A 23,819-nucleotide genomic window follows, 5' to 3' on the forward strand; every position below is an offset into this window, starting at 1 on the left:
CACCCTTTCTGTGCTACAATAAGCACAACTGAAATCCAGGTAGCATGATTTAACAAATGTCCTGAAATGCCCAGCCTAAAACGAGCAAGATTTTGCACTTGAGCCCGTTCTGCTTTGCCTCCCCCAGAGCATCCAGTGCACATTCTTTCAAAACATCTTGCCCTATTTTAAATGGCTGTTAAACATTCCTGCACTCCAACATGTTTTTCTCCATACAGTTTAGCACTGAAGAACAGGCATTTCGTTTCAACACCAGTTTTTCAAGCAGTCAAAATGCTATGTAACGTTAAAAAGAAGATACGATTTTTGATTCTGCAATCATTTGCTGTGCTTGAAGAAGCCTCCGGTCAATCCAAGCCAACACCAGCAATAGGTGTATTTCCTAATAGCGATATCTATTGTGCAAAAGCCAAATTTGTAAGCAAAGTGGGCTGGACTACAGACTGGTTTTAGGAGCCCTAAATACCTCACACAGAAAGGAGGGCATCCAGTGCACCAAGACACATCAGATATGGGGGAACAGCACGTGGTTCTCCTGCCCACCTTAAGAGATGCGGCTTCCAGTGGTCTTCGGAATTCTTGTAATGCAGGAAATTATCTAACCATAAAAATGTTAATACAAGTTAGAAAACACCAGAACAATGCTGAACAGAAGAGCTCAATGTTTGCCCTAAGACCGTAACCTAGGATAATGCAGCACTACTGCTGGGGGAAGAGCGGCTGGAAAGTGCTCGGTGGAAAAGGACTTGGGGGTGTTGGTGACAGCAGCTGAACATGAGCCAGTGTGTGCCCAGGTGGCCAAGAGGCCACCAGCATCCTGGCTGGTACCAGCACTGGTGTGGCCAGCAGGCCCAGGGCAGTGACCGTCCCTGTGCTGGGCACAGTGAGGCCAAATCTCTAATCCTGGGGGCAGTTCTGGGCCCCCCACACCAAGAAAAGCCTTGAGGTGCTGGAGCAAGTTGAGAGAAGGGAACGGAGCTGGTGAGGGGCTGGAGCACAAGTGTGATGGAGCGGCTGAGGGAGCTGGGGGTTCAGCTGGAGAACAGCAGCTGAGGGGAGACCTTCTGATCTCTGAACTGCCTGAAAGGAGCTTGGAGCCAGGGGGGTCGGGCTCTGCTCCCCAGGAACAAGCACCAGGAGCAGAGGAAACGGCCTCAAGTTGCGCCAGGGGAGGGTGAGGTTGGATCTAGGGAACAATTTCTTCCCCAAAGGGCTGTGGGGCATTGGAACAGGCTGCCCAGGGCAGTGCTGGAGTCACCATCCCTGGAGGGCTGGACAGATGGAGATGAGGTTCTCAGGACATGGGGCAGGGACAGGGCTGGGTTATGGTTGGACTCCATGATCTTGAGCGTCTTTTCCAACCAAAATGATTCTAGAGAGTCCCAAGCACAGCTCCCCAGTTGGGTGAGTCTTCCCAGGAAAACCATTTTGTAAAGGATAAACACACAAGCTCACAACGGGCAGAAGTCAGCACAGGAACGTCACTACCTGCACTTCCCCCACCTGCCTCTTCCTGACTGAGAGCTGCATAGGAGTCTTCCTAGCACCCACAGAAACCGTTTTGGTCTGCAGCCCATTCAATAACATGCATCAACCAGCTTTCCAGAACTATTAGATGAGAGGTCACAAGATTATCATAAGAATACATTATTCAAGCCAAAAGGAAACTGCCTGGCTTCTACTATAATCAATCTTCATTGTAAAAAAATGTAAACTAATTAGGAAAACAGCCCAAGACAGATATCCAAGAGCCCTGCAGAGCATCCCTTGGGATTCAGAGCTCTACTTTCCAAGCTTACAGGCCAAAGAAGAGTCAGAAGTGACTTGAAGCTTCACCCACTCAAGGGGTCACAGCAAAGTTACACACACTGGAAAAAACAGCTTGTGCGGTTGCGTAAAGCTCTGCACTTCACACCCAGGTCTTTTCTGCACACTTCTTTACACAGATGATAGAACAGCACTCCGCTTTCTAAAAGAAAAGTCTGCCTCAGCATCAACCAGTCTGGCTGTGACAAAAAGGAACATTATTTCCTTAACCACAGTGTCACAAGAAAAATTCACAGCATGGTTAAGGCTGAGAGAGCTGGGGTGTTCAGCTGGAGAAGAGAAGCTCCGGGGAGACCTTATTGCAGCATTTCTGGACCTAAAAGGGGCCCAATAAGAAAGATGGGACAGACTTTTGAGCAGGGTCTGTAGCGACAGGACAAGGGGTGATGGTTTAAACTAAAGGAGGGAGATTCAGGCTGGACATGAGGAAGAAATTGTTGCCCCTGGGGGTGGTGAGAGCCTGGCCCAGGTTGGCCAGAGAGGTGGTGGATGAACCATCCCTGGAGACATCCCAGGCCAGGCTGGACGGGGCTCTGAGCAACCTGAGCTGGTGAAGATGTCCCTGCTCATGGCAGGGGGGCACTGGGGGAGCTGGGAAGGGCCCTTCAACCCAAACCCTTCTACGACTCTACAGTTTGGCACACATATAAGTACTCCATACCATACAAAACCAGTTTAATGCCCTGCTATAGTGTCCAGCTCCTTCTGTAGAGCCAAGATAATGCTACTTCCATTCTGTTATGCCTCGCTTTTGCATCGAGAAAGCTTTTAGGAGAAGATCCATCTCGTCTGCATGTCCACACCACCTAAGCAACTGCAATCCTCATCTCATGCCAAGCCTCTGCAACCAGCTGTGAAACAGGGATGTCAAAGTACCAGCTCTGACATAAACAACACAAGGTAGATACTTTGCCTGCTTCAGCAGCCCAACTATCAGCAGAGGAAGCAAGACCGTGCCTCACCTCGTAACAGGCAATATAAAAGCAGCTCCCACTGTGCATAACTGGTGCTGCCCCTCACACAGAAGAGCAGGACACGGGCAAGATGAAGACGTTGCTTTTTTTTTTGTCTAGCAGAAAATGGATGCACTTACTGTACCTCAAAACACCTTTACCAAGCAACATATTTATTTGGTGCCAGATGCTGCGCTCGCACAGGACATCCTTGCGCTGCTCTGCCCCTCGACAGAATACCACCAACTTCCTTCATGCTTCTCCCATTAATTACCATCAGCAGATAATTACTCTGTGCCTTGATCCACGGACTGTTGCTCAGCTGCGTTGTTTGGCTGGCAAGAAGCTTAAGGAAAGAAGTGCACAGAAACACCTGAGCACCGCAGCAGAAAGTTTGTGACAAACAGGGAACAGATGGGCTGGCCTGCTGCAGAATAAACCCTGCTCGGCTCCGGCAGATGTGCTCAGGAAAAGGCTGTAAATAAAGAGGAAGCTCAATAGTCATGGGGACTTCAGACTTCCAGGATTTTTAATAATTATCAGCTCTGCTTCACTACCTATTTATTGGCTAATTTACAACAGGCTAAAGAACAGCAAGGGATACAGGATCTATAACGCAGCGCAAAAGTCTTGATTCTTATATCTCAAATCCCTTTACAAAGGCTCATCAAGGAATCAGGATTGAACCACATGGCCAAGAGTGTTTAACCAGAGGGAACCTTGGATTTTTTTCTTTTATTCCTCTTTTTCACTGTGCACTCCCACGTCTTACCTGGAAAAGGCAAGATCTCTTGCAATATTCTTTATGAATTCTAATTCTTTTCCACAGCCAAGGCTTAGGGAAGATTTGAACACAGGAAAGGGGGAGTGTCCCTGTGACAAATCCAAATTTTGATGCTAGAAGTAGCACCCAGGCAGCTAAATTCTATTTCTTCAAGCTCATTTTAAAATATAGGATGACATCAAATTCTAAGCCAGATTAGCAGAGGTCAAAATCTACCCCAGAGGCTGAGTGGGTGCAGATAAGAGCACACTTTTCCTATAGGAAACTTCCACCCATTAAAAAGTAGAAAGAGTTTTTGAAGAGCTCCAAACATGCACATCATTTTCAGCTGGTTCTAAATCTGACAGTTATGTACCTGTGCCATATTTGATTTGGTTAAAACATGGCTAAAATTCTTGCATACTCTCAAAGTTTCTGCGGTAACACTTGGTCTGTAAACCTTACGCCTTAAATTTGTAAATCTTAACACTCACTGTCCCACTTTGAATAAAACTCCAGGCAACTTGACTGAAAGTTTCTTCACCCAGTGTGAGCAAGTTTGATCTTCCATAACAGTCACAGGCACAAAAGGCTCTTTGGAAACATCATGAGTGGTGCAATTTACAGTCCCACAGAATCACAGAACCCTAGGATGTCAGGGGTTAGAAGAGACCTCAAAAGCTCATCCAGTGCAACCCCCCCATGGAGCAGGAACACCCAGATGAGGTTACACAGGAAGGTGTCCAGGCGGGTTGGAATGTCTGCACAGAAGGAGACTCCACAACCTCCCTGGGCAGCCTGGGCCAGGCTCTGCCACCCTCACCGGGAACAAGTTTCTTCTCATCTTTCAGTGGAACCTCCTGTGTTCCAGTTTGAACCCATTGCCCCTTGTCCTGTCACTGGTTGTCACCGAGAAGAGCCTGGCTCCATCCTCCTGACACTCACCCTTTATATATCTGTAAACATGAATGAAGTCACCCCTCAGTCTCCTCTTGTCCAGCTCCAGAGCCCCAGCTCCCTCAGCCTTTCCTCACACGGGAGATGCTCCACTCCCTTCAGCATCTTGGTGGCTGCGCTGGACTCTCTGCAGCAGTTCCCTGTCCTGCTGGAACTGAGGGGCCACAACTGGACACAATATTCCAGGTGTGGTCTCCCCAGGGCAGAGCAGAGGGGCAGGAGAACCTCTCTGACCTACTGACCACCCCCTTCTAACCCACCCCAGGTACCATTGGCTTCCTGGCCACAAGGGCCCAGTGCTGGCTCATGGTCACCCTGCTGTCCCCAGGACCCCCAGGTCCCTTTCCCCTACTCTGCTCTCCAATAGGTCATTCCCCAATTTATACTGGAACCTGGGGTTGTTCCTGCCCAGATACAAGACTCTACACTTGCCCTTGTTATATTTCATTAAATATTTCCCTGCCCAACTCTCCAGCCTGTCCAGGTCTCTGGATGGCAGCACAGCTTCCAGTGTCAGCCACTCCTCCCAGCTTCGTGTCATCAGCAAACTGGGTGATAGTACACCCAGGGTGTTAAATGCCTACTCTTTAGGGAAGAGAACCAGAGGGGATCAGAAAGCCCTCCCTGTGCCAAATGGACACAGAACTAAACAGAAACTCCTTGAACATGGTCTGTGGGACACACTTTGTTTCCCACAAACTCAGTCTTGCTCCCTCACACATACCCTTCCCCCCTATTCACATTGCAAATGTGACTATCAGCATCATTAAACTTTTTGTTTGAGAAAACAAGAGCATTAATCTCAAAATTGTGTCAACGAAATCTGCCCATTTGATTACCTCCCAATCCATCAAAAAAATTAGAATATTATTATTATTATTACTCATGCCTGCGGTTTATAAATATGAAGGTTAATAAAGCCATTTCAGTCCCTGGGAACCAGTTCAGATTGATCTGTTGTTCCAGTTTATCACAATCTCGCAGCTGTGGGAGATAATCTACATTAGGAAATGGTGTCCCTATGATTAATAGCAGTCTTGCAGGCCACAAACATCTCCATTCCATTTCACATTTTAGCTGATAAGTGCATTTCAGGGGAGTAACTCTGGAGGGTAGGGAAAGCATGCCACAATTGGACAGCTTAAAGTCCACTTGGTTATTAAATCCGCTAAAACCACTTCTGCTGCGGCGTAAAAGCAATTTGGAGAACATGCCCAGGCTCTCAGCCTAAAAACAAGCTGGAAGGGCAGAAAAAGCAGAGAAAAGCCAGATGTGAACCCACCTCACTGTGCAGCACCCAGGCCAGCCTGAAGTCACAGCCTGGGATCATCAGGGAGCAGAGAGGAGCAGCTTCAGGGCTGATGGCCATGGAATGAGCTCCCCAGGCCTCCTCGGGCCCACAGGCATTCCACACTGCTGGGCTTCCAGACTTAATATAATAATTCCCTTTGTGAACACAAAGGTGTCATCTGTGCTGATGGGGAGGTCTGAGTCCAGTTCAGCATCACCTGGAACTGTATCACTTGCAGCAAGTCTGCAAAATTGAATTGCTCAGGAAAAAAAAGGCTGGATTTCAGCAGCTATGGAGTAGTCATCACCACATAGTGTGAGATTGGGTAAACTGAGTGTGCAATTGACTTTTGTTCAGTCACCAGTTTGTAGATTTGAATGATTTCCTTTCGCCACCCAACCTTGTATCCATTTTTGGGCTCACCATGCAGAAGGCACCATCAGCTTGAACTGTGCACATTGATCCTCAGAAGCTCTTTAAAAATCCACCTTTTTCCCCAAGGGAGAGCGTGTAACAGCTACAGCTGGACCGGGAAGAGAAGTTCTGGCCTTCACCTTGAACTTCGATCCATCTGCCCGACCCAGATGACCGCAGGAATCCACTACCTGCCTCCAACTCTTTGACAACACTTTGGTACATGCAGTCAAGCTGCAGGATATGGAAGAAAAAGCCACAGAAGAAAACTCAGCCTTGATTTCCATTCAGTCAAATAACAGAGAGATGCAAAATTCAGATCACCTGCAGAGATTTGAGCAAGCATGAGATACATTTGCCTCCACAGCATCACACTGCCATCCCATAAAAGGCAGAACAACAAGGAATTCTGACCATCTGTGACTACACATTATTATAGGCCAGCAATTCTCACAAAAGCCAACAGCAGCAAGTGCTAGACCCTTAAACACTTTAAATTACCTGTACTGCACAAGGCAGAACCTGCTGTTCTACCTCCCATAGGCACAGGAGTTAATACCCAACAATGACATCCATAAAACCCATTGCTGGAATCAGCGAGGCCAATCCCAAATCCAAGTAACTCTGGGTTTGAAGTGTCTCGCATATAACCCTGAAATACAGGGGTTTTCCTTAAGCCTGCTAGCTTGTATATCAGCACTTCAGCTACAAAAAAAACACCCCAAAACAAAACTCAAAGCACTTTTCTGTGTTGGTGGGGATCACTGCAAGACAACAGATTACACCAGTGGAAAACAAGTGTCAGATTAATTTTATGCAGTTCAGCATTTAGCAAGAAAAAAAAGGCTAAAGAGACAGCACAACTCATCCAAAAACAGCAAATTTCTCACAGCCACCAGAGTGAGGATGCAACTTCAGAACCAGCTGTGCTGCATTTAAACACCTTTATCTTCCCGCCTGGGAGCAAAAGAGCCTGATCGTGATAAATTACTTTCATAAATGCAGATCATCCTGCTGTTTCATAGCGAGTCTTCAGCATTTATTTTCATTACAGTAAATAACTGCACCTACAGGATCATTTTACCATTCAAGTGGTTGCATAAACCTGTTGCAAGTCAATGTGCACATCGCCTGGAGATTCACCACCAAGACCAAGTCGTTCTTTGTCCCGGCTGAGGATGCCGATCGCCAGCAGCTCAGGCTCGGGCAATATTGACACAGCCACAACCAGCTGTCACTCCGGAAGCGACAGCCCGGTCAGGATTGCTGAGGATGGACGTGGATGTCAGTGCTGAGGGCCCCTTCTGCGTCTCCTGCTCCAGTTACAGACACATGAAACCAGAAATGAAAACTGTAGCCACTTGGATCAACCACACGAAACAGGAATAAAAACTATAAGGTTTCAAGATTAACCCAAACACCCATGACATGACTACAGCAGCACAGTTCAGTGGCATTAGCCACAAAAAGGTTGATCCATAGTTTTTGGGCCTCCTGTCTCGCAAGCTGACAGCAACTCCTACCCAAAAGGGGCAGGACGTGCCATGCACAGAATGTACTTCCAGTCCTCCCCAGCATCCCAGGCCCTGCACTCCCAGGATTTCACCATCTGCAGAGGCCAGAGGGCAGCGATCACCTGCCAGGGCAGAACAAGGGTTTGCCATCTCCTCCAGGGAGAAGGCAGGAGAGCAGAAGCCACAGCTTGGAGATGAGCATTTGTGCTCAGAGAGAATCATAGAATAGAATCATTGCAGTTGGAGGAGGCCCTCAGGATTATTGAGTCCAACCATAACCTAACCCTAGCACGAACCCATGTCCCTGAGCACCTCATCTAAACACCTTTTAAACCCCTCCAGGGACAGTGACTCCAGCACTGCCCTGGGCAGCCTGTTCCAATGCCCCACAGCCCTTTGGGGAAGAAATTGTTCCCCACATCCAACCTCACCCTCCCCTGGCGCAACCTGAGGCCATTTCCTCTGCTCCTGGCGCTTGTTCCTGGGGAGCAGAGCCCGACCCCCCTGGCTCCAAGCTCCTTTCAGGCAGTTCAGAGATCAGAAGGTCTCCCCTCAGCTCCTGTTCTCCAGCTGAAGCCCCAGCTCCCTCAGCCGCTCCCATCACACTTGTGCTCCAGCCCCTCAACAGCTCCGTTCCCTCATCTGCACTCTCTCTAGTGCCTCAATGTCCTTCTTATGACAAGGGGCCCAAATCTGAACACAGGATTCAAGGTCCGGCCTCACCAGCACCGAGTACAGTGGCACAATCACATCTCTAGTCCTGCTGGCCACACTATTCCTGAAACAAGCCAGGCTGCTGGTGGCCTATTTGGCCACCTGGGCACACACTGACTCATATTCAGCCACTGTCAATCAACACCCCCAGATCCCTCTCTTTCCAGCCACTATTCCCTGAGCCTGCAGCGTTCACGTTGTGACCCAAGTGCAGGACCCTGTCCCCCACATCTGACACGCTACTGCAGCCAGAGCCACAAGAACCTGATCTAGAGAGATATTTGCACTTTTGCAGTGAGTAATTTGTACATACAACGTACAGGCCTCTCACCGCTCCAGCAGAGCAACAAGAAAGAATTGTTTGAATCATGCATCAGCAAAAACGATAGACAGCGATAACTTTTCACTGCCTATGTAAAGAAAAAAAAAATCATACCACACCAACTTCAGCAGAAAGTATTTTACTGCTGTGCTCACTTTTTATTCATAAATTGGACTATGATACCTGGTTCTCCTTGTTTACACTACACTCTGGTCATGGTGTCGCCATATTGTCAAGTCAGTAAAAATTAATCCCTAATTTTTTTCATAAAAAACGACACCACCCCCCTCCCCGGTCTCAGAGCATCTCCCAGAGCCGCTGCTGCAGAAAACACGGTTCCCTTTTTGTCAGTGACCTCTAGTGGTGAGCACACGGGGAGGAGGAGAACTTGACAGCACCTGCACACAGGGAGCAAGACCGACTCTTTCTCCCTCCCAAGGGAAAACAAACTGCTCATCCATCCTTCCATTGCAAACTGCAGCACACAAGTCCACATAAGCTCGGGGACAAGAGCTCTCACATGCTCTGCATCCCCCCCAGGAAAGCAGGACCGCTCTAACAGGGTTTGTTACAAGCAGCAGGAAGTGTTTTACCTCCTTCCTTAACCTAATGTGAAGAGATGCCCATGCTCCCCTTGTCACCTCCTCAGCACGCCGCATCCCGTGACCCATGGCCTGGCTCGCTGTGACCCTGTGGTGTCACCTTGCTCCGGCTGCTGAGGAGACTGTTTGGATTCAGAAAGGAGCTGTGAGGAGTTCTCACCACAGAGATAAGAAGGGTGTAATTACAGACAGGTAGGTTTGGTGAGAGGGGATGGATTGCTCAGGGTTTCACAAGGAAAGACACCATCATGGAAAGATCACTAAGGAGGAAAACTGGAGTCAGCAGATGGCAACACAGATCACACGTCCATCCTGGGGACAACCCTTCCTCCTCCCCACTACCAGCTGCTCCAGCAAAGAGTGTGGGGAGCACACTAAGGCTGAGCCTCAGAGCTGTTCATATCCTCACTCCTTTTTGTGCATTAAGAGAAGTGTGAGCAGCAGGTCAGAGAGGTTGTTCCTACCCCTCTGCTCTGCCCTATTGAGGCCACATCTGGAGTTCTGGGGCCAGTTCTGGGCTCCCCAGTTCAAGAAAGACAAGGAATTACTGGAGAGAGTCCAGCGGAGGGACACAGAGATGCTGAGGGGTCTGGAGCATCTTTGTGATGAGGAGACACTGAGAGAGCTGGGGCTGTTGAGCTGGAGAAGAGAAGCTGAGAGGGATCTGATCCATGGGATCAATAGCTCAGGGTGGGTGTCAGAGGATGGAGCAGACTCTGTTCAGTGGTGCCCAACGCCAGGGTGAGGGGCAACGGGCACAGACTGAAACACAGGAGGCTCCATGTGAACATGAGCAGAAACTTGTTTGCTGGGAGGTGCCAGAGCCTGGCCCAGGCTGCCCAGAGCGGGTGTGGAGTCTCCTTCTCTGAGACATTCCAACCACCTGGACCCACCTGTGTGATCTGCTCTGTGACCCTGCGTGAGCAGGGCTGGGCTGGGCATCTACAGAGCTCCTGCAGCCCAGCCAGCATGGGGTTCTGGGATTCTGTAACCAAATAAATGAGTTGGGTATACCCTGTTTGCAAACTGAATACAGAAATACAAAAAGAACTGCACAGGAACGGAGACAGTAACAACCTGAAATGGATCAGGGAATTAGGCTCGGCTTTGGCAGGCTCAGCGCAGGTCAGACCCAGCTCCGCAAGCAGAGCCCCTCACCTTAGGGTGGCAGCGAGAACACAGAAGCTCTTGCAGCTGCATTAAAGCTCCAGCTGCAGCTCTGCAGCACGACACAGCCCCACACTTCAAGTGAGGCACTCACAGGCAGATACAGCCACAGGGTTTGTGTTCAGACACCGGACTGTGAGTCACAGTGGCAGAGATGGACATCCAGATCTAAATGTTAGCAGGGGAAGTAATTTTCCCTTAAACTCAAAAAACAAGTTACCATTGCAGCATTTGCTCAGTGAACAAGTCACGGTCAGCAGGTAACTATATCCAATATACCTCCATGTATGTTTTTTCTGGGACCAGTTCTCCAACAGCTCATATTTCATTCTCTAACTAGGCCCTACAGACTCAAATCCAGCAGGTAATATTTTCATCAATTCAACTGATCAGCAACAAAGACCTGACAGTTCTACACTCGCTGTAGCAGCGGTACCTTTGCTTTCTTCATGTGGCTCATAATATTGCCGAGATCTTCAACATCGATGACGGAATTTGTGCCTCCAGCTTCCTCAGCATCAGCTTCCTCCTCACTACTGGTTTCAAACAACTCCTCTGCCTGTGTAAGAGACCAGAGAAAAAATAAATAAGGAATGTACCTGAATGTTAAACATAAGACCTGCATCTATCCTAACCAGTGAAATCAGCTCTCACAATCAGCCAAGACTACTGAAAAACAAGGAATAGTGTCTGCCACTAACCCGTATCAAGTATACAAGATGTATTGTTTGGAACAGGTTCTCTAGTAGCTCATGTTTTACTCTCCCCTCTATCTAGACCCTACAGATAGTTGACCAATAACCTGTAAAATATATATGAGATGCATTTAAACTTCGGGCTTTTATCAGCATGTATTTTTAAGAGTTCAGCAGTCCATAGACCACCTGAAACTCAGCCCAGACATCCTGCTTCCAGATTGCTCCATTTTCCATGTGAGAAGTGATACAGAAAAGTCCAACCCCACTGCACACTATGAGAATCCGGAAACCTAAAGCCCTTTAACTCCTGTAAGTGCCCTGGCCTGAAGGAACAGGGAATGAGGGATCTGCTTCCCAAGTCAAACCCTTCACAGAGCAGAAAAGTTGTCTCCTTTCTGTACACAGCCAAGGTACAGCACAACAGCATTGGGGTAACAGCAAGATTTTCTCTTCTTGTTCCTGCAGCAGCCAGCCCTCTCAGACCCACTCAGCCAGAAGAGCCCTTTTCCCTACAAAACTCAACATGACCACAGCAATCATTTCAAATCCACAATAAATGGCTTGCAAGGAGGCTTAAAGTGCCATAACAGCTCTGGGTCTTGCACTGTAGAGCAAGAGAGAGGGTTTCTTATTTAAAACCTGTCAGCAAACACTCCAAAAGAGACCAATTATTACAGGCAGATACATCCAGAGGAGATCCAGGACTCACTCAGGTAACACTCCCCAGCTGCCTTTGGAAAAGCCTGGGATGCAGGCAAAGCACCTCAGCTTCCACAAGTTGAAGTGAAAGCAGATTAACAGGGAACTAAATGCTTCACCTGGCCACGAGATAATGCAAAGACTGATGAGAATCCAAACGGGCTCCCTGAAGCATCTGCCACAAGATGCACCTGCCTCCATTCAAGGGGAAGACTCCCTCATCACACAGCCACATTACAGCACTAATTGTTCACCCTTTTTTTGGATGGTGTATTCTACTTGTTATCTGCTCAGCCCTCTTCCTCCTTCACTCCACAAAGTAGCATCAAACTCCCATGTCACCCCCCTGAGCTGCAGGAGGAAGGAGAACAGTCAAACAGCACCCCAAGGAGCACCAAACCAGAAATACGGCCCTACAGTTTTCGGCTCTACCTCAGTATTCTCGTATTCTGACGCTCCATGTTCAGGATCTGAGCTCTCCTTGCTCTGCTTCCCTGGAGATTTGCACTTCCCTTTCTTGCATTTCCCGCTGCAGGGTTTCTTTTCCCCTCTGCAGAGCGCCTGCAGCCGGTTGAGGAACTTGGTTTTCCAGGCTTCAAAGTCGGCCTCGATGCTGCCATGCTTGCTCTGGGCCACGTTGCAGTCGCCCTCGACACGAGTCATGATGCGGCTGGCACCGAGCATCCACAGCCACCTGTCAATGTTTCTTCCAACCTGGGATATGATAAAAGTTAACCTGGGCTTCATTTAATTTCCCTTTAAGTGAAGCAGGCAACCAAACCAGTGAGGAGTGAGCCCAGCGCGCTGCACAGGGCTGCAAGGCAGGGATTTCTGGACTCCTCAGCTGCCAATTGAGAGCACAGCCACAAAACAGTCTGAGCACCACACACAGCCCCATTTCTACCATCACACTGATGTGGTGAGAGATGAGCTCTGGGAACAAGCTGCTTTGTGCATGTGGATGTTCTGACCAACAAGTATCACACACAATTTCACGTGGTCCCAGCTATACAAACATAACAAGCTGGCAACAAGACACATAGCATTTTTCTGAGAGAGATGAAACTAATTAGGTCCAGATCACAGAAACACAGAATATTAGGGATTGGAAGGGACCTGGAAAGCTCATCCAGTGCAATCCCCCCATGGAGCAGGAACACCCAGATGAGGTTACACAGGAAGGTGTCCAGGCGGGTTGGAATGTCTGCACAGAAGGAGACTCCACAACCCCCCTGGGCAGCCTGGGCCAGGCTCTGCCACCCTCACTGAGAAGAAGTTTCTTCTCATATTTAAGTGGAACCTCCTGTGTTCCAGTTTGAACCCACTGCTCCTTGTCCTGTCACTGGTGGTCACTGAGAAGAGCCTGGCTCCATCCTCCTGACACTCCCCCTTTCCATATTGATCCCCATGAATGAGTCCCCCCTCAGTCTCCTCTTGTCCAGCTCCAGAGCCCCAGCTCCCTCAGCCTTTCCTCACACGGGAGATGCTCCACTCCCTTCAGCATCTTGGTGGCTGCGCTGGACTCTCTCCAGCAGTTCCCTGTCCTGCTGGAACTGAGGGGCCACAGCTGGACACAATATTCCAGGTGTGGTCTCCCCAGGGCAGAGCAGAGGGGCAGGAGAACCTCTCTGACCTACTGACCACCCCCTTCTAACCCACCCCAGGTACCATTGGCCTTCCTGGCCACAAGGGCCCAGTGCTGGCTCATGCTCATCCTGCTGTCACCAAGACCCCCAGGTCCTGCCTTATTTTACATCAGGAAATAAAGCTAAGGTCAATAGAATATAGTAAAGGACAAAATACGTCAAGAAAAGCACTCTAAACTAAAAGGCAGCAAGTGAGAAGATTTACAGTACTGTGCCCTCATGTACTGATAAAACACTTTCAAAGCTTGAAAACTAACTCAGCAAGGATTTACCCAATGTATTAACCACACCTTGCAGATTAACATCATGCTCATGGGACTCCTTTCCCATTTCAAAGGGCAGTACAATTGCTTCAAAACTGCACAGCCTGTGCCCTAAACCCAGGCCAGACAAAGGCTACAAATCTCACCCAAACTACCAGTTATCGTTCAGTTTTGGAGCATTTTGGGAAGCTCAGCCCTTCAGAGGAGCAGAAACTTAAGGAAGGTGCAGAGCAGATACTCACAGTGTTGTAATGATCAACATAAACTGAGTTTCCCAAGCCAAACACAGCGTATCTCAGGCCTTTCAGATGCGTTTTCCCAAAGCGAAAGTCATGCGCTGCCTCTTGTAACCACTTGCAGAACCACGCTGCGCTCTCGGTTGGCTGCCCATCTGTGTATGTAGCTACCAGGAACACACAAACATTCCTGCTGGTTGTCTAATAATAAAGAGAACAGAATAGAAAAGATCAGTGCATTTGTCAGAACACTTGCCATCACTAAGAGAGCTGGAACACAAGGGCAGTTGGAAGAAGTTAAAAGACAAGGTTTTTTTCTAAGTGGGTTTTTAGTCTGGGACGCTGCAGGTGATGACGAATGGCCAACCCCCCTGCAGACATGCCTTAAATTAGCCAGGAGAGATCAAACTGTCTGTCCGCTACCTAACAGAGGTGGTACAAAAGAACAGAACATCTCCCTTCCCCACCCCAATCAACAGCTTCTTGAGCAGACTCAACAGCTTCTTGAGCAGACTCTTGCAGCAATCAAGTCTCCCACCGATTCAAAAAGCAACTATCAATATTCATAGAAGAAAAATCCCTCAAGGATTACTCCATCTAAATATGTCTCGCAAGGAGTTTTTAGCTTATAAGCCTGTGAAGGCTGCAGAATTGTCACCACCTGCTTGTTCTGGTTCTGAAACCTTCCCTGGGGATACAGAGACAGAACAGAGGGACCTGGTGCAACCACTCTCACAAAACTCACACCTGAGTTACAGAACCAGCTCGTACAAAGGCACTGTCAGCATCAAAATATTCTATGTGACCCTCTCCTAGGAATAGTCAAAATTTAGGTGTTTTCTGCTGAGGGTTGATGGGTTACACTTATACAAAAGGGAAGTAATTTTTACCACACAGCTTTGGGAATTTCCAGAATTACAGGAAAGAAATACAAGGGGAAAAGAGCCTTTGCAACACAAGGAAAAGCTTTTATTTATTAGTCATATTTATAAGGTACTTACCTCCTCTGCTAAACAATCATCTGGATCATAATCTCCCATGCTGATGACTTCCACAGGCAAACAAAGTGAAATAACAGCTTCAGCCAGACCTTTGGCAAACCTCTGAAAAATAAAAATATAGGAATTTATCAGTTACTTCAACCCAACTATGGTGGGGATCAAACAAGCCCCAATACGCCCAGTCACAAGACACCTCCCACAACAGAAAGAACAAAGACATCCGAGAACTGGACACTGGACCTAGAATTCCTCATGTTAAAATGAAATTAAGTATATTGGCTGCAAGAAGAGAGTGACACAAATTTTAACTACTAATGATTTCCCATTTATACACACCATTTTTTCCAAAAGCACCTAAAACAGTATTTGTCTCTAAGAAGACCTGCTCGCAATTAAGAGCACAGCAAGATTAAACTTTAAACTTCATAATCAATGTCTCTACCACATGCGCCATTTAAAGCAAGTAGAAAAAATGTTATTTTTATATAATTTTAAATTATCTTCCATGTTGGGCAATGACTTTTCATGAGCTAATGAACTTTCTGATGTTTACACTGTGCAATATTTCTAAGGCAAGCAACATACTTGAATCTCAATGATATTTCAAATTACTTCATGTATGTGGGGAAAATAAAGTAACTGATACCTTTGCTGTGCCAGTTTGAGACCCATAGAAAATCTTTACCCCGGCAACACAGAGCTCCTTTGCCTCCAGGGTGGCTGATCCATTTACTAGTTTGTCTTCTGTTCCTTCAGAAGAAGGTGGATTCCCATTGGATTTTTCACCCTAAGAAACAAGCACCACTTCTCATTCAATCCCTTTTCAAAGTGATGTTAACCCCTTTCTCCCAAAACCACTTAAAACACATATCCTGTGACCAGACTCTCAGCATTAATTAAATGAGGCTGTCAAAGCATTTTAGCTTCTCACACCTAGAGAAAGACACAACCACGTCTCTGACCTAGGCCACGCTCCAGTAAACTCAGGTCACACGCAGCCGGATCCAGCTGAACGCAGGAACCTCCCAACTCACGCAGCAGAACTTTGCTCACCTGCACAAGAAGGTTTTAGCATCCTGAACAGCCTAATCCCACTCCTGTCCTAAAACCAGCCCAACCTCATCAGTAACATCAATGGAAAGAGGAACCTGAGAACTCCAGCACAAGCAGAGTGATTGATTTGCAGTGACAGAGCAACCCAGGCTGACACGATCTCTCAGTAACGACGGGAGAAGCATTCAGCAGAGAGCTGCTCCTACATCAGAGCAACGAGGGCACCGAGTCACCCACAAACATGAGACCATCCAGGCTGAGGATTATAACCCTCAGGTGGACTGAACTGTAAGGAACGTTTAAGGAAGAAATGTTGTTTTCACAAACTGGGCACCTGGCACCTGACCCCAGCGAGTGAAGGGACCGAGACACATCAGACTGTGGATCCTTAATGTAAAACCAAGTCTCTTCAAACTAATCCCAGAATGCAAACTGATACCTGTGTTTACAAGTTAATCTAGAGGGAAGGACGGCCAAAGAGCCAGGAACCCATTTTTAAACAGATCAATAAGGGAAAGGGTATTGTTCGGATTAGACGAATGAAATACGTAAACTGAGGCAGGTGTCGGGTGCTCTGTAAACCCTGAAGTACCGACCAGTGGGCAACAGGGGAGGGAAATTGCACCCAGGATTTGGAGGAATACAAACGGGGGCTTTTTGCCCTATTATGCATGCCTGCCTTTAGGGAAATCACTCGGTCACACAAAATCATTAATAAAATGTGCTTTGCTGAGAGACCCTGCCTGGGCCTATTCTACTGGCAAGGTGATAGTTTCCTATGTGACCACATCTGGCCTCTGCGGTGACCCACGGGGGGCCCACAGTGGGGCAGCACATGTCACTGCACTAGTGGGGACCGTCACCCGGCAGCCACTCGCTTCCACACGCAGATTTTGGGGCCTTCTTGGGCAAAAACACTTCCATCTTCACTTGCCTTCCTTCTGGTTTTGGTGGTGAGGAACTGAACAATGATCCAAATGCTGATCCCAACAGCAACAACAGAATAAATGTAAAATCTGTGCAGCCATAAGGACACCAGGGAAGTGTAGAAGCTCCACGTATCCATTGAGACATCTAAATCTGGAATAAATAACAGATTCAGCAAAAGCAGATTCCTACAGTATGAATTCAGTGTAAGCACACAAGAAAATAACCATACAGGACCCACAGGCTCACGCCATTAGCTCTTCTCAGGCTTTGCAGAAAACAGCTTTTGGCTAAAGACAAAAAAAAAAACCAGTTGAATCAAGGAGCCTTCACCTCCTCAGAGGCGCATAAGCCAAGTTTCATCTCCGTATCCAAGCTAATGTTTTACGCTGTCACATGGGAACTCTGGGTTTTTCTCAGACAGGTTCTGTTCTAAGGAAAGGCAGAAAATACTTTCATGCTGTGCAAGTACCTGAAAGTAAAAACTCCTTGTAGAACATTTGCTGTATCATACTGGCCTTAGTTTTACACAGACCTGACACAGGCAGATCTCTGGAGCTAAAAAGCTCCATGTCAGGGGAGAAATTGCCTCCAAAGAGGCTGCTGCTGAACACAACGCTTGCTTGTGTACATGAGACACCACACTGGTTACAACAGCTTTGACGCAGACTGAAACCTGGAAAGCTTCATAGTACTTTTTCAGGATTCTATCATGTGAGTGACAGTTGATTCAGAACAACCAAGATTGTTCTGAACAACTTAAAGATTCAGGGTACATAACTCTGTAGCCAGCAGTGCACCTGTGCAGTCCCTCACATTACCTATCTCAAAAAAAAAAAAAGCACTTAAGAGTTTAAATAAGGCTTGTTTGTAACACTGATGGACTGAGAAATGCAGACAACACCCTCCTGCTGGTATCCACAGTCCTCTTGGATCTTGTTTTTGCAGACCTGAGACAAGAGCTCAGAAACTGAGCATTTCCAAGAGGCTGGAAGCTTTGCTAACTTGTTTTTCTCCTGGGTTGTTACTAATGGTACAAAAGCTTCTTTCCCCCTCATCCCTCCACAATTAATGCTGAACTCCCTAAAAGAAAAGAGCCAAGGGGCTCCCAGGCCCATTCAGCAGCTCATACTGTGCCTCCAGCACGACTGGTTTACGTGGGCAGCCCACAGGGGTGGGTTTTACCCTCGAGGGGGCTCCAGAAACCTGCAGCAGCCCAAGTACCCCGCACCCTGTGCCCACCGCAGCACCCGCCATCCTGCACCCCCCAGCCCATTCCTCCTGCATTCACTCACCTCTCTAACCCCCCCATACAAACCCCTCACACTGACCCCCATATCCCACCCCCTCAGTAACCACCTCAAAACCACTACCCCCCCACTCCCCCTCACATACCCCCAAATATCACCCACACACATTTCCCCCCCACAGTCATTACTCTTCCCCCCTCACACACACACACACTCCCAGTTATCACCCCCTCATGGTTATTGCTCTCATACACACAGTTATTGCCCCTTCCATAGTTATTACCCACACCCACCCCTCACAGCCCCCCAGTTATTATCCCACGCACACAGGTACCAGCAACACCGTTATTGTCCCTCTCACAGTTCCTGCCCCTCACAACTGCCCAGTTACTACCCCCAAACAGACAATTATTACCCCTCCACAGACACTCCCCACAGGGTTATTACTTCCCCCCCGTTATTACCCCACACATGCCCTACGGGTCTCACCCACCCCTCACACCTCCCCCAGTCATCATCCCCCACCCCACCGTCATCAACCCCCCACATCCACCCTCCTCTCATGGTCACTACTCCTCCCCTCACACACGCCCCGCTCCCCCCACCCTGTTATTACCACTACCCCTCACAGTTATTTACCCCAAACCCTACGGCCACCCCCCTCACGGTTACTTTTCCCCCAGTTACCACCCCCACGCCAAGCTCCCCCAGGCCCCCCTCACCCGCCGCCATGTACCACCCCCTACCCTTCCGGCCGCCGTTTCCCTCCGGAAGGTTCTTGCTGGCGCTCCTGGGGGCGGGGCGGGGGCAGTGGCCACCAATGGGAAGGCAGCGTGAGGCGGCCCCTCGGCCGTGGCGCAGTAGCGGCCGTCGCCATGTCCATCTTCACCCCCACCAACCAGATCCGCCTCACCAATGTGGCCGTGGTGCGGGCCCGGCGCGCCGGGAAGCGCTTCGAGATCGCCTGTTACCGCAACAAGGTCATGGGATGGCGCAGCGGAGCGTGAGTGCCGGCCCAGGGCCTGCTCGAGGGCGGGAAGGAGGCCGGCCCGTGTGGGGCGCAGGCCCGTGTGGGGCGCAGGCCCGTGTGGGGCGCAGGCCCGTGTGGGGCGCAGGCCCGTGTGGGGCGCAGGCCCGTGTGGGGCCCGGAGGTGAGGGCGAGGGGGGGGGGAGGTGGGGGGCGTGTGGGGACCTCCCTTGGACACTCTGAAGAGCAGAGAGGCCCCACGGAGGGAACGGGACAAACTGCAGAACTGGGCAACCTCCAACCACATGAAGTTCAACAAGAGCAAGTGCCGGGTCCTGCACCTGAGCCAACCCCGGCTGTACAGACAGACCGGGGGACGAGCTGCTGCAGAGCAGCTCCATGGAGAGGGATCGGGGCTCCTGGTGGACGGCAGGTTGAACATGAGCCAGCAGTGTCCCTGGAGCCAAGAGGGCCCCGTGTCCTGGTGCACCCAGCACAGCACGGCCAGCCGGGCAGGGGGGGATTGTCCCGCTCTGCTCTGCGCTGGGGCGGCCTCACCTGCAGCATTCCCTGTGTGCAGGGCTGGGACACAGGAGAAAAGGAGACAAAGCTACTGCAGAGTGTCCAGAGGAGGCTGCGAAGCTGGTGAAGGTTTGGAGGGGAAGCCGGATGAGCAGCGGCTGCAGTCCCTGGGTTTGTTCAGCTGGAGCAGAGCAGACTGAGGGCAGAGCTCATGGGCTGCAGGTTCAGCAGGAGCAGGAGGGGCAGGGTGAGCTCTGCTCTGTGACAGTGACAGACCCAGGGAACGGCAGAAGATGTGCCAGGGAGGGTCAGTGGGACATGAGGAAAAGGTTCTTGACCCAGAGGTGCTGGACACTGAACAGGCTCCCCAGGGAGGTGTCACGGCCCAACCTGACAGTGTTCAAGAAGAGACTGGACAACGTCCTCAGACACACGGGGTGACCTGTGGGGTGTCCTGTGCAGGGACAGGAGTTGGACTCCATGATCCTTGTGAGTCCCTTCCAACTCAGGACATTCTGTGATTCTTTTAAACTAGAGGGAGATTCAGGCTGGACATGAGGAAGAAATGTTCTACCCTGAGGGTGGTAAGAGCCTGGCCCAGGCTGGCCAGAGAAGTGGTGGCTGAACCATCCCTGGAGACATCCCAGCCCAGGCTGGACGGGGCTCTGAGCAACCTGAGCTGGTGAAGATGTCCCTGCTCATGGCAGGGGGGGCACTGGGGGAGCTGGGAAGGTCCCTTCCAACCCAAACTATTCTGTGATCTGTGTAGGTCCCTTCCAACTCAGCACATTCTGTGATTCTGTGACCCAGTTGTGTGGGGCAGCGCCGTGTGGGCACCCGGCTGTGGCAGGGGAGAGGCCCATGTGGGTCCTGGCTGTGGAGCCGGGGAGCTTTTGTGGTACCCAGCTGTCCAGCCCAGGAAGGTGGTGGGATCTGCGTGAATCCAGGTACGGGGCACAGGGCGGTGCCCTGCACTTCCCTGGGGAGTTACATCTCAGGATTAGAAGGTTTCAGGCTCCTTGGCAGCACAAGTTGTTCCTCCTTGCTGAAAAATTATGTGTTCTTTTTTATATTGTTGACTTCACAAGTTTTCTAACCGTGCCCTAATCTCTAGGGAGAAAGATCTCGACGAGGTCCTGCAGACACACACAGTGTTTGTCAACGTTTCCAAAGGCCAGGTGGCAAAGAAAGATGACCTTGTTAAAGCATTTGGGACGGATGACCAAACAGAAATCTGTAAGATGGTAGGTTTCAACCACTTCACAGTTACCGGCTTTATAAAAGCTTGGAGAAGACTTTCCCCTCCAGGGATGGTGACTCCAGCACTGCCCTGGGCAGCCTGTTCCAATGCCCCACAGCCCTTTGGGCAAGAAATTGTTCCCCACATCCAACCTCACCCTCCCCTGGCGCAACTTGAGGCCGTTTCCTCTGCTCCTGGCGCTTGTTCCTGGGGAGCAGAGCCCGACCCCCCTGGCTCCAAGCTCCTTTCAGGCAGTTCAGAGATCAGAAGGTCTACCCTCAGCTCCTGTTCTCCAGCTGAACCCCCAGCTCCCTCAGCCGCTCCATCACACTTGTACTCCAAGTCTTGAATTTTTTATATGTGTTTAGCTGGAAAGAGTTCTGAATACTCTGTAGAACGTACAGCTTTTATGCAGTGATGTCTACAGACACAGGAAAAATAGAATTACCAGTGCTGAAGGGTTTCTCACCTAAGGTATATTTTTAAGGATGCAGGGGATGCAAAGGGACAGTTGCTCACTTTGGGAAGTCCAATTAAATGTTAAGAACAGATCTGATTTCTTAGTCCTTCTTGATAGTATACGAACTGTGGGCTTGTTGCGAATTCAAGTAAATCTGCGCTTCTCTTTTTGTAGTTTTTCTGTGGAGGGTTTTTATTTTGAAATCTCTCCGTGCTGTCTGTTGTAATTACATATATTATTAATACTATTATTTTTTTTCTCCACTTCATATCTGACCAAACCATTCAAGCAATTGTTAAATTTAACACATTTACTAGGCTTTTCACTCCCTGGTCACACCCGTGACATTTATTAACTGATTTTTTTGAATTACTTACCGTCCAGATTTTATCGAAAGGCGAGCTGCAGGTATCGGACAAAGAACGGCACACGCAGCTGGAGCAGATGTTTAGAGACATCGCGACTATCGTGGCTGACAAATGCGTGAATCCCGAAACAAAGAGGCCGTACACAGTGATCCTCATAGAAAGAGCCATGAAGGACATTCACTACTCAGTCAAACCAAACAAGAGCACGAAGCAGCAGGTTTGTTTTCTTGCAAAATCGGTTTCAGGTCAGAGGTGGTGGCTTCAAGTGTAATTTCTCTGTTTGCAGCCACAGAGGGATCAGCAGAGCCCTGGGGGCTGAATTCTGCAGAGTGATTCTTCATGCAGCCGGTGGTTCAGTGCTGGAAACAAACAGCTGCTGAACTCCTGCAGTTTGTTTTCTAACTATTCAGGGAAGGGAGAAAGAAAGAACCTAATTAAAGCAGCAGCAGTGATACGCCTGGAACAGAAATAAAAGTTTTGTCATTTATTTTGATTGAGGTGATAAAGCAGGTCTTGCATCTAAGCCACACGTTGGTATGCAGTATAAGTGCTACTTAAGATTTCAGACGGGTTTTTTAAGTGTTGGAGGGATCACATATAACAAGAACTCTGCCTTTCCTTGTTAATCTATCAAAGCAGCGTTGGAGCAAACTCCCTGCAGCGCTGACAAAAGTCTCCGAAGCTGATGCGAAGGATTTGGGGTTTTGATCTGTGTGGTGGTTTTCAAGCAGGTGTGTAAATGCTCTTTGTTTTTAACACCTTTGTAGGCCCTGGAAGTGATCAGACAGTTAAAGGAGACCATGCAAATCGAACGTGCTCACATGAGGCTGCGATTTCTTCTTCCAGCAAAGGAGGGGAAGAAACTGAAAGAGAAGCTCAAGCCGCTGATTAAAGTGATTGAGAATGAAGATTTCCACGAACAGTTAGAAATCGTAAGCAATAAAGCATCCTTGGGATTCATAATTGATGTGACTACATCTCTGTGTTTTATCAGAAGATTAATTAAGTTGTTTAGCTAAGCTGCAAGTTTACCAGAGATTCTAAATTAGGGGTGTAGTTTGTCATTTTTAATTTCACACAGTCCTAGTGGTGGAAGCTTGAAAATAGCCATTATTGTACAGAGATTGCTGCTTCCGGCTGAGACATTTCTGTGACATTTCTTTTGGCAGCGATTTTTCTACAACACTGAGAAGCTGCTCTGCACATATGGAATATTACTCTTATTTGGTGGGTCAGGCCTGTATTTTGACAGGGGTTAATTAGTTTGGGGGGGTTTTTTAAGTCTGTGGTAAAGCAAAGTTTGGTAAAAATCTTTCTGAGCACAGACTATCAATCCAGCTGCCAAAAGCCACGTCCAGCATGGCTAAATGGAACTGCAGAGCTCATTTGGAAAGATTCCGTGATAGAAATTGCTTATCAACCCTGCCAAGTCTGTCTTAGTGATGAAACCATAATATTTTTAAAGGAAAATGATTGTGGTCCTGGCAAGGGGGCTGGTGAAATCCAATCTTGCAGCTGGACTGATGAAATGTGAAATATTTCAGGTGTGCCTCATTGATCCAGGCTGCTTCAGAGAGATCGATGAGCTGATCCGGAGCGAGAGCAAAGGGAAAGGAACGCTGGAAGTGCTCAGTCTGAAAGACGTGGAGGAAGGAGATGAAAAGCTCGAATAACGAAACCCTGCCTGGAGCGGTTCTACGTTAACAACATCCCGCGAAACAACCGGCCTTCGCCGCTCTCTTCCGTTAGGCCTTTGTGGTTTTTTTTTTCCCAATCTCTTGCTGCCAAATATATTCTGACACTAATCCTTTGGGATTTTTCCATGCAGTGTGGAGGTTTTTTAATCATTCGAAACTCCCAGCTGGGTTTGCCTGTAGGAACGTTTTGTGTCAGAGTTGCACTAACGAGGATTGAGTTAAGACCTGATGTGAAAGTGACTCTGGGTTTGGTGAGCTTGAAGGGTTG

At 48.8% G+C, this 23,819-nt stretch overlaps 2 protein-coding genes across 11 annotated transcripts in view; one reads left to right on the top strand and one right to left on the bottom strand.

Annotated features, from left to right (window-relative positions):
* Positions 1 to 19,166, bottom strand: part of LOC102089530 (S-adenosyl-L-methionine-dependent tRNA 4-demethylwyosine synthase TYW1) — a 108,811-nt gene extending 89,645 nt beyond the window's left edge. For 2 of the 9 annotated variants that reach the window (XM_065037219.1, XM_065037216.1), the window contains exons 1-7: positions 19,044 to 19,166; positions 17,055 to 17,200; positions 15,714 to 15,854; positions 15,068 to 15,169; positions 14,073 to 14,267; positions 12,354 to 12,635; positions 10,961 to 11,083 (exon numbers count right to left, since the gene is read on the bottom strand). In XM_065037219.1, the coding sequence (XP_064893291.1) occupies positions 10,961 to 11,083; positions 12,354 to 12,635; positions 14,073 to 14,267; positions 15,068 to 15,169; positions 15,714 to 15,854; positions 17,055 to 17,186 (975 nt within the window). In that variant the 5' untranslated portion in view covers positions 17,187 to 17,200; positions 19,044 to 19,166. Of the gene's footprint in view, positions 1 to 10,960; positions 11,084 to 12,353; positions 12,636 to 14,072; positions 14,268 to 15,067; positions 15,170 to 15,713; positions 15,855 to 17,054; positions 17,201 to 17,279; positions 17,333 to 17,380; positions 18,322 to 19,019 lie in introns of those variants that run through there. The other 7 variants (XM_065037218.1, XM_065037215.1, XM_065037220.1 and 4 more) reach the window with 7 other exon arrangements.
* Positions 19,126 to 23,675, top strand: SBDS (SBDS ribosome maturation factor). 2 transcript variants are annotated; one of them, XM_065037230.1, is made up of 6 exons: positions 19,170 to 19,300; positions 20,556 to 20,733; positions 20,901 to 21,030; positions 21,871 to 22,071; positions 22,622 to 22,786; positions 23,399 to 23,675. In XM_065037230.1, the coding sequence occupies exons 1-6, from the start codon at positions 19,213 to 19,215 to the stop codon at positions 23,525 to 23,527; spliced, it is 891 nt and encodes a 296-aa protein (XP_064893302.1). In that variant the 5' UTR covers positions 19,170 to 19,212; the 3' UTR covers positions 23,528 to 23,675. The 2 variants fall into 2 exon arrangements, with proteins under 2 accessions (XP_064893303.1, XP_064893302.1); XM_065037231.1 differs by lacking the exon at positions 20,556 to 20,733 and having other exon boundaries at positions 19,126 to 19,300.
* Positions 23,676 to 23,819: the final 144 nt, after the last annotated feature.

This window comes from Columba livia, chromosome 20 (assembly GCF_036013475.1).
Source record: "Columba livia isolate bColLiv1 breed racing homer chromosome 20, bColLiv1.pat.W.v2, whole genome shotgun sequence".
NCBI lineage: Eukaryota > Metazoa > Chordata > Aves > Columbiformes > Columbidae > Columba > Columba livia.

Bases quoted from the DNA above. Each gene is read 5' to 3' on its own strand.
- SBDS (XM_065037230.1), top strand. From the start codon at position 19,213: ATGTGGCCGTGGTGCGGGCCCGGCGCGCCGGGAAGCGCTTCGAGATCG. The intron at 19,301-20,555 runs GTGAGTGCCGGC...TGATCTGTGTAG, and splicing joins ATGGGATGGCGCAGCGGAGC to GTCCCTTCCAACTCAGCACA. The intron at 21,031-21,870 runs GTAGGTTTCAAC...CTTACCGTCCAG, and splicing joins AAACAGAAATCTGTAAGATG to ATTTTATCGAAAGGCGAGCT.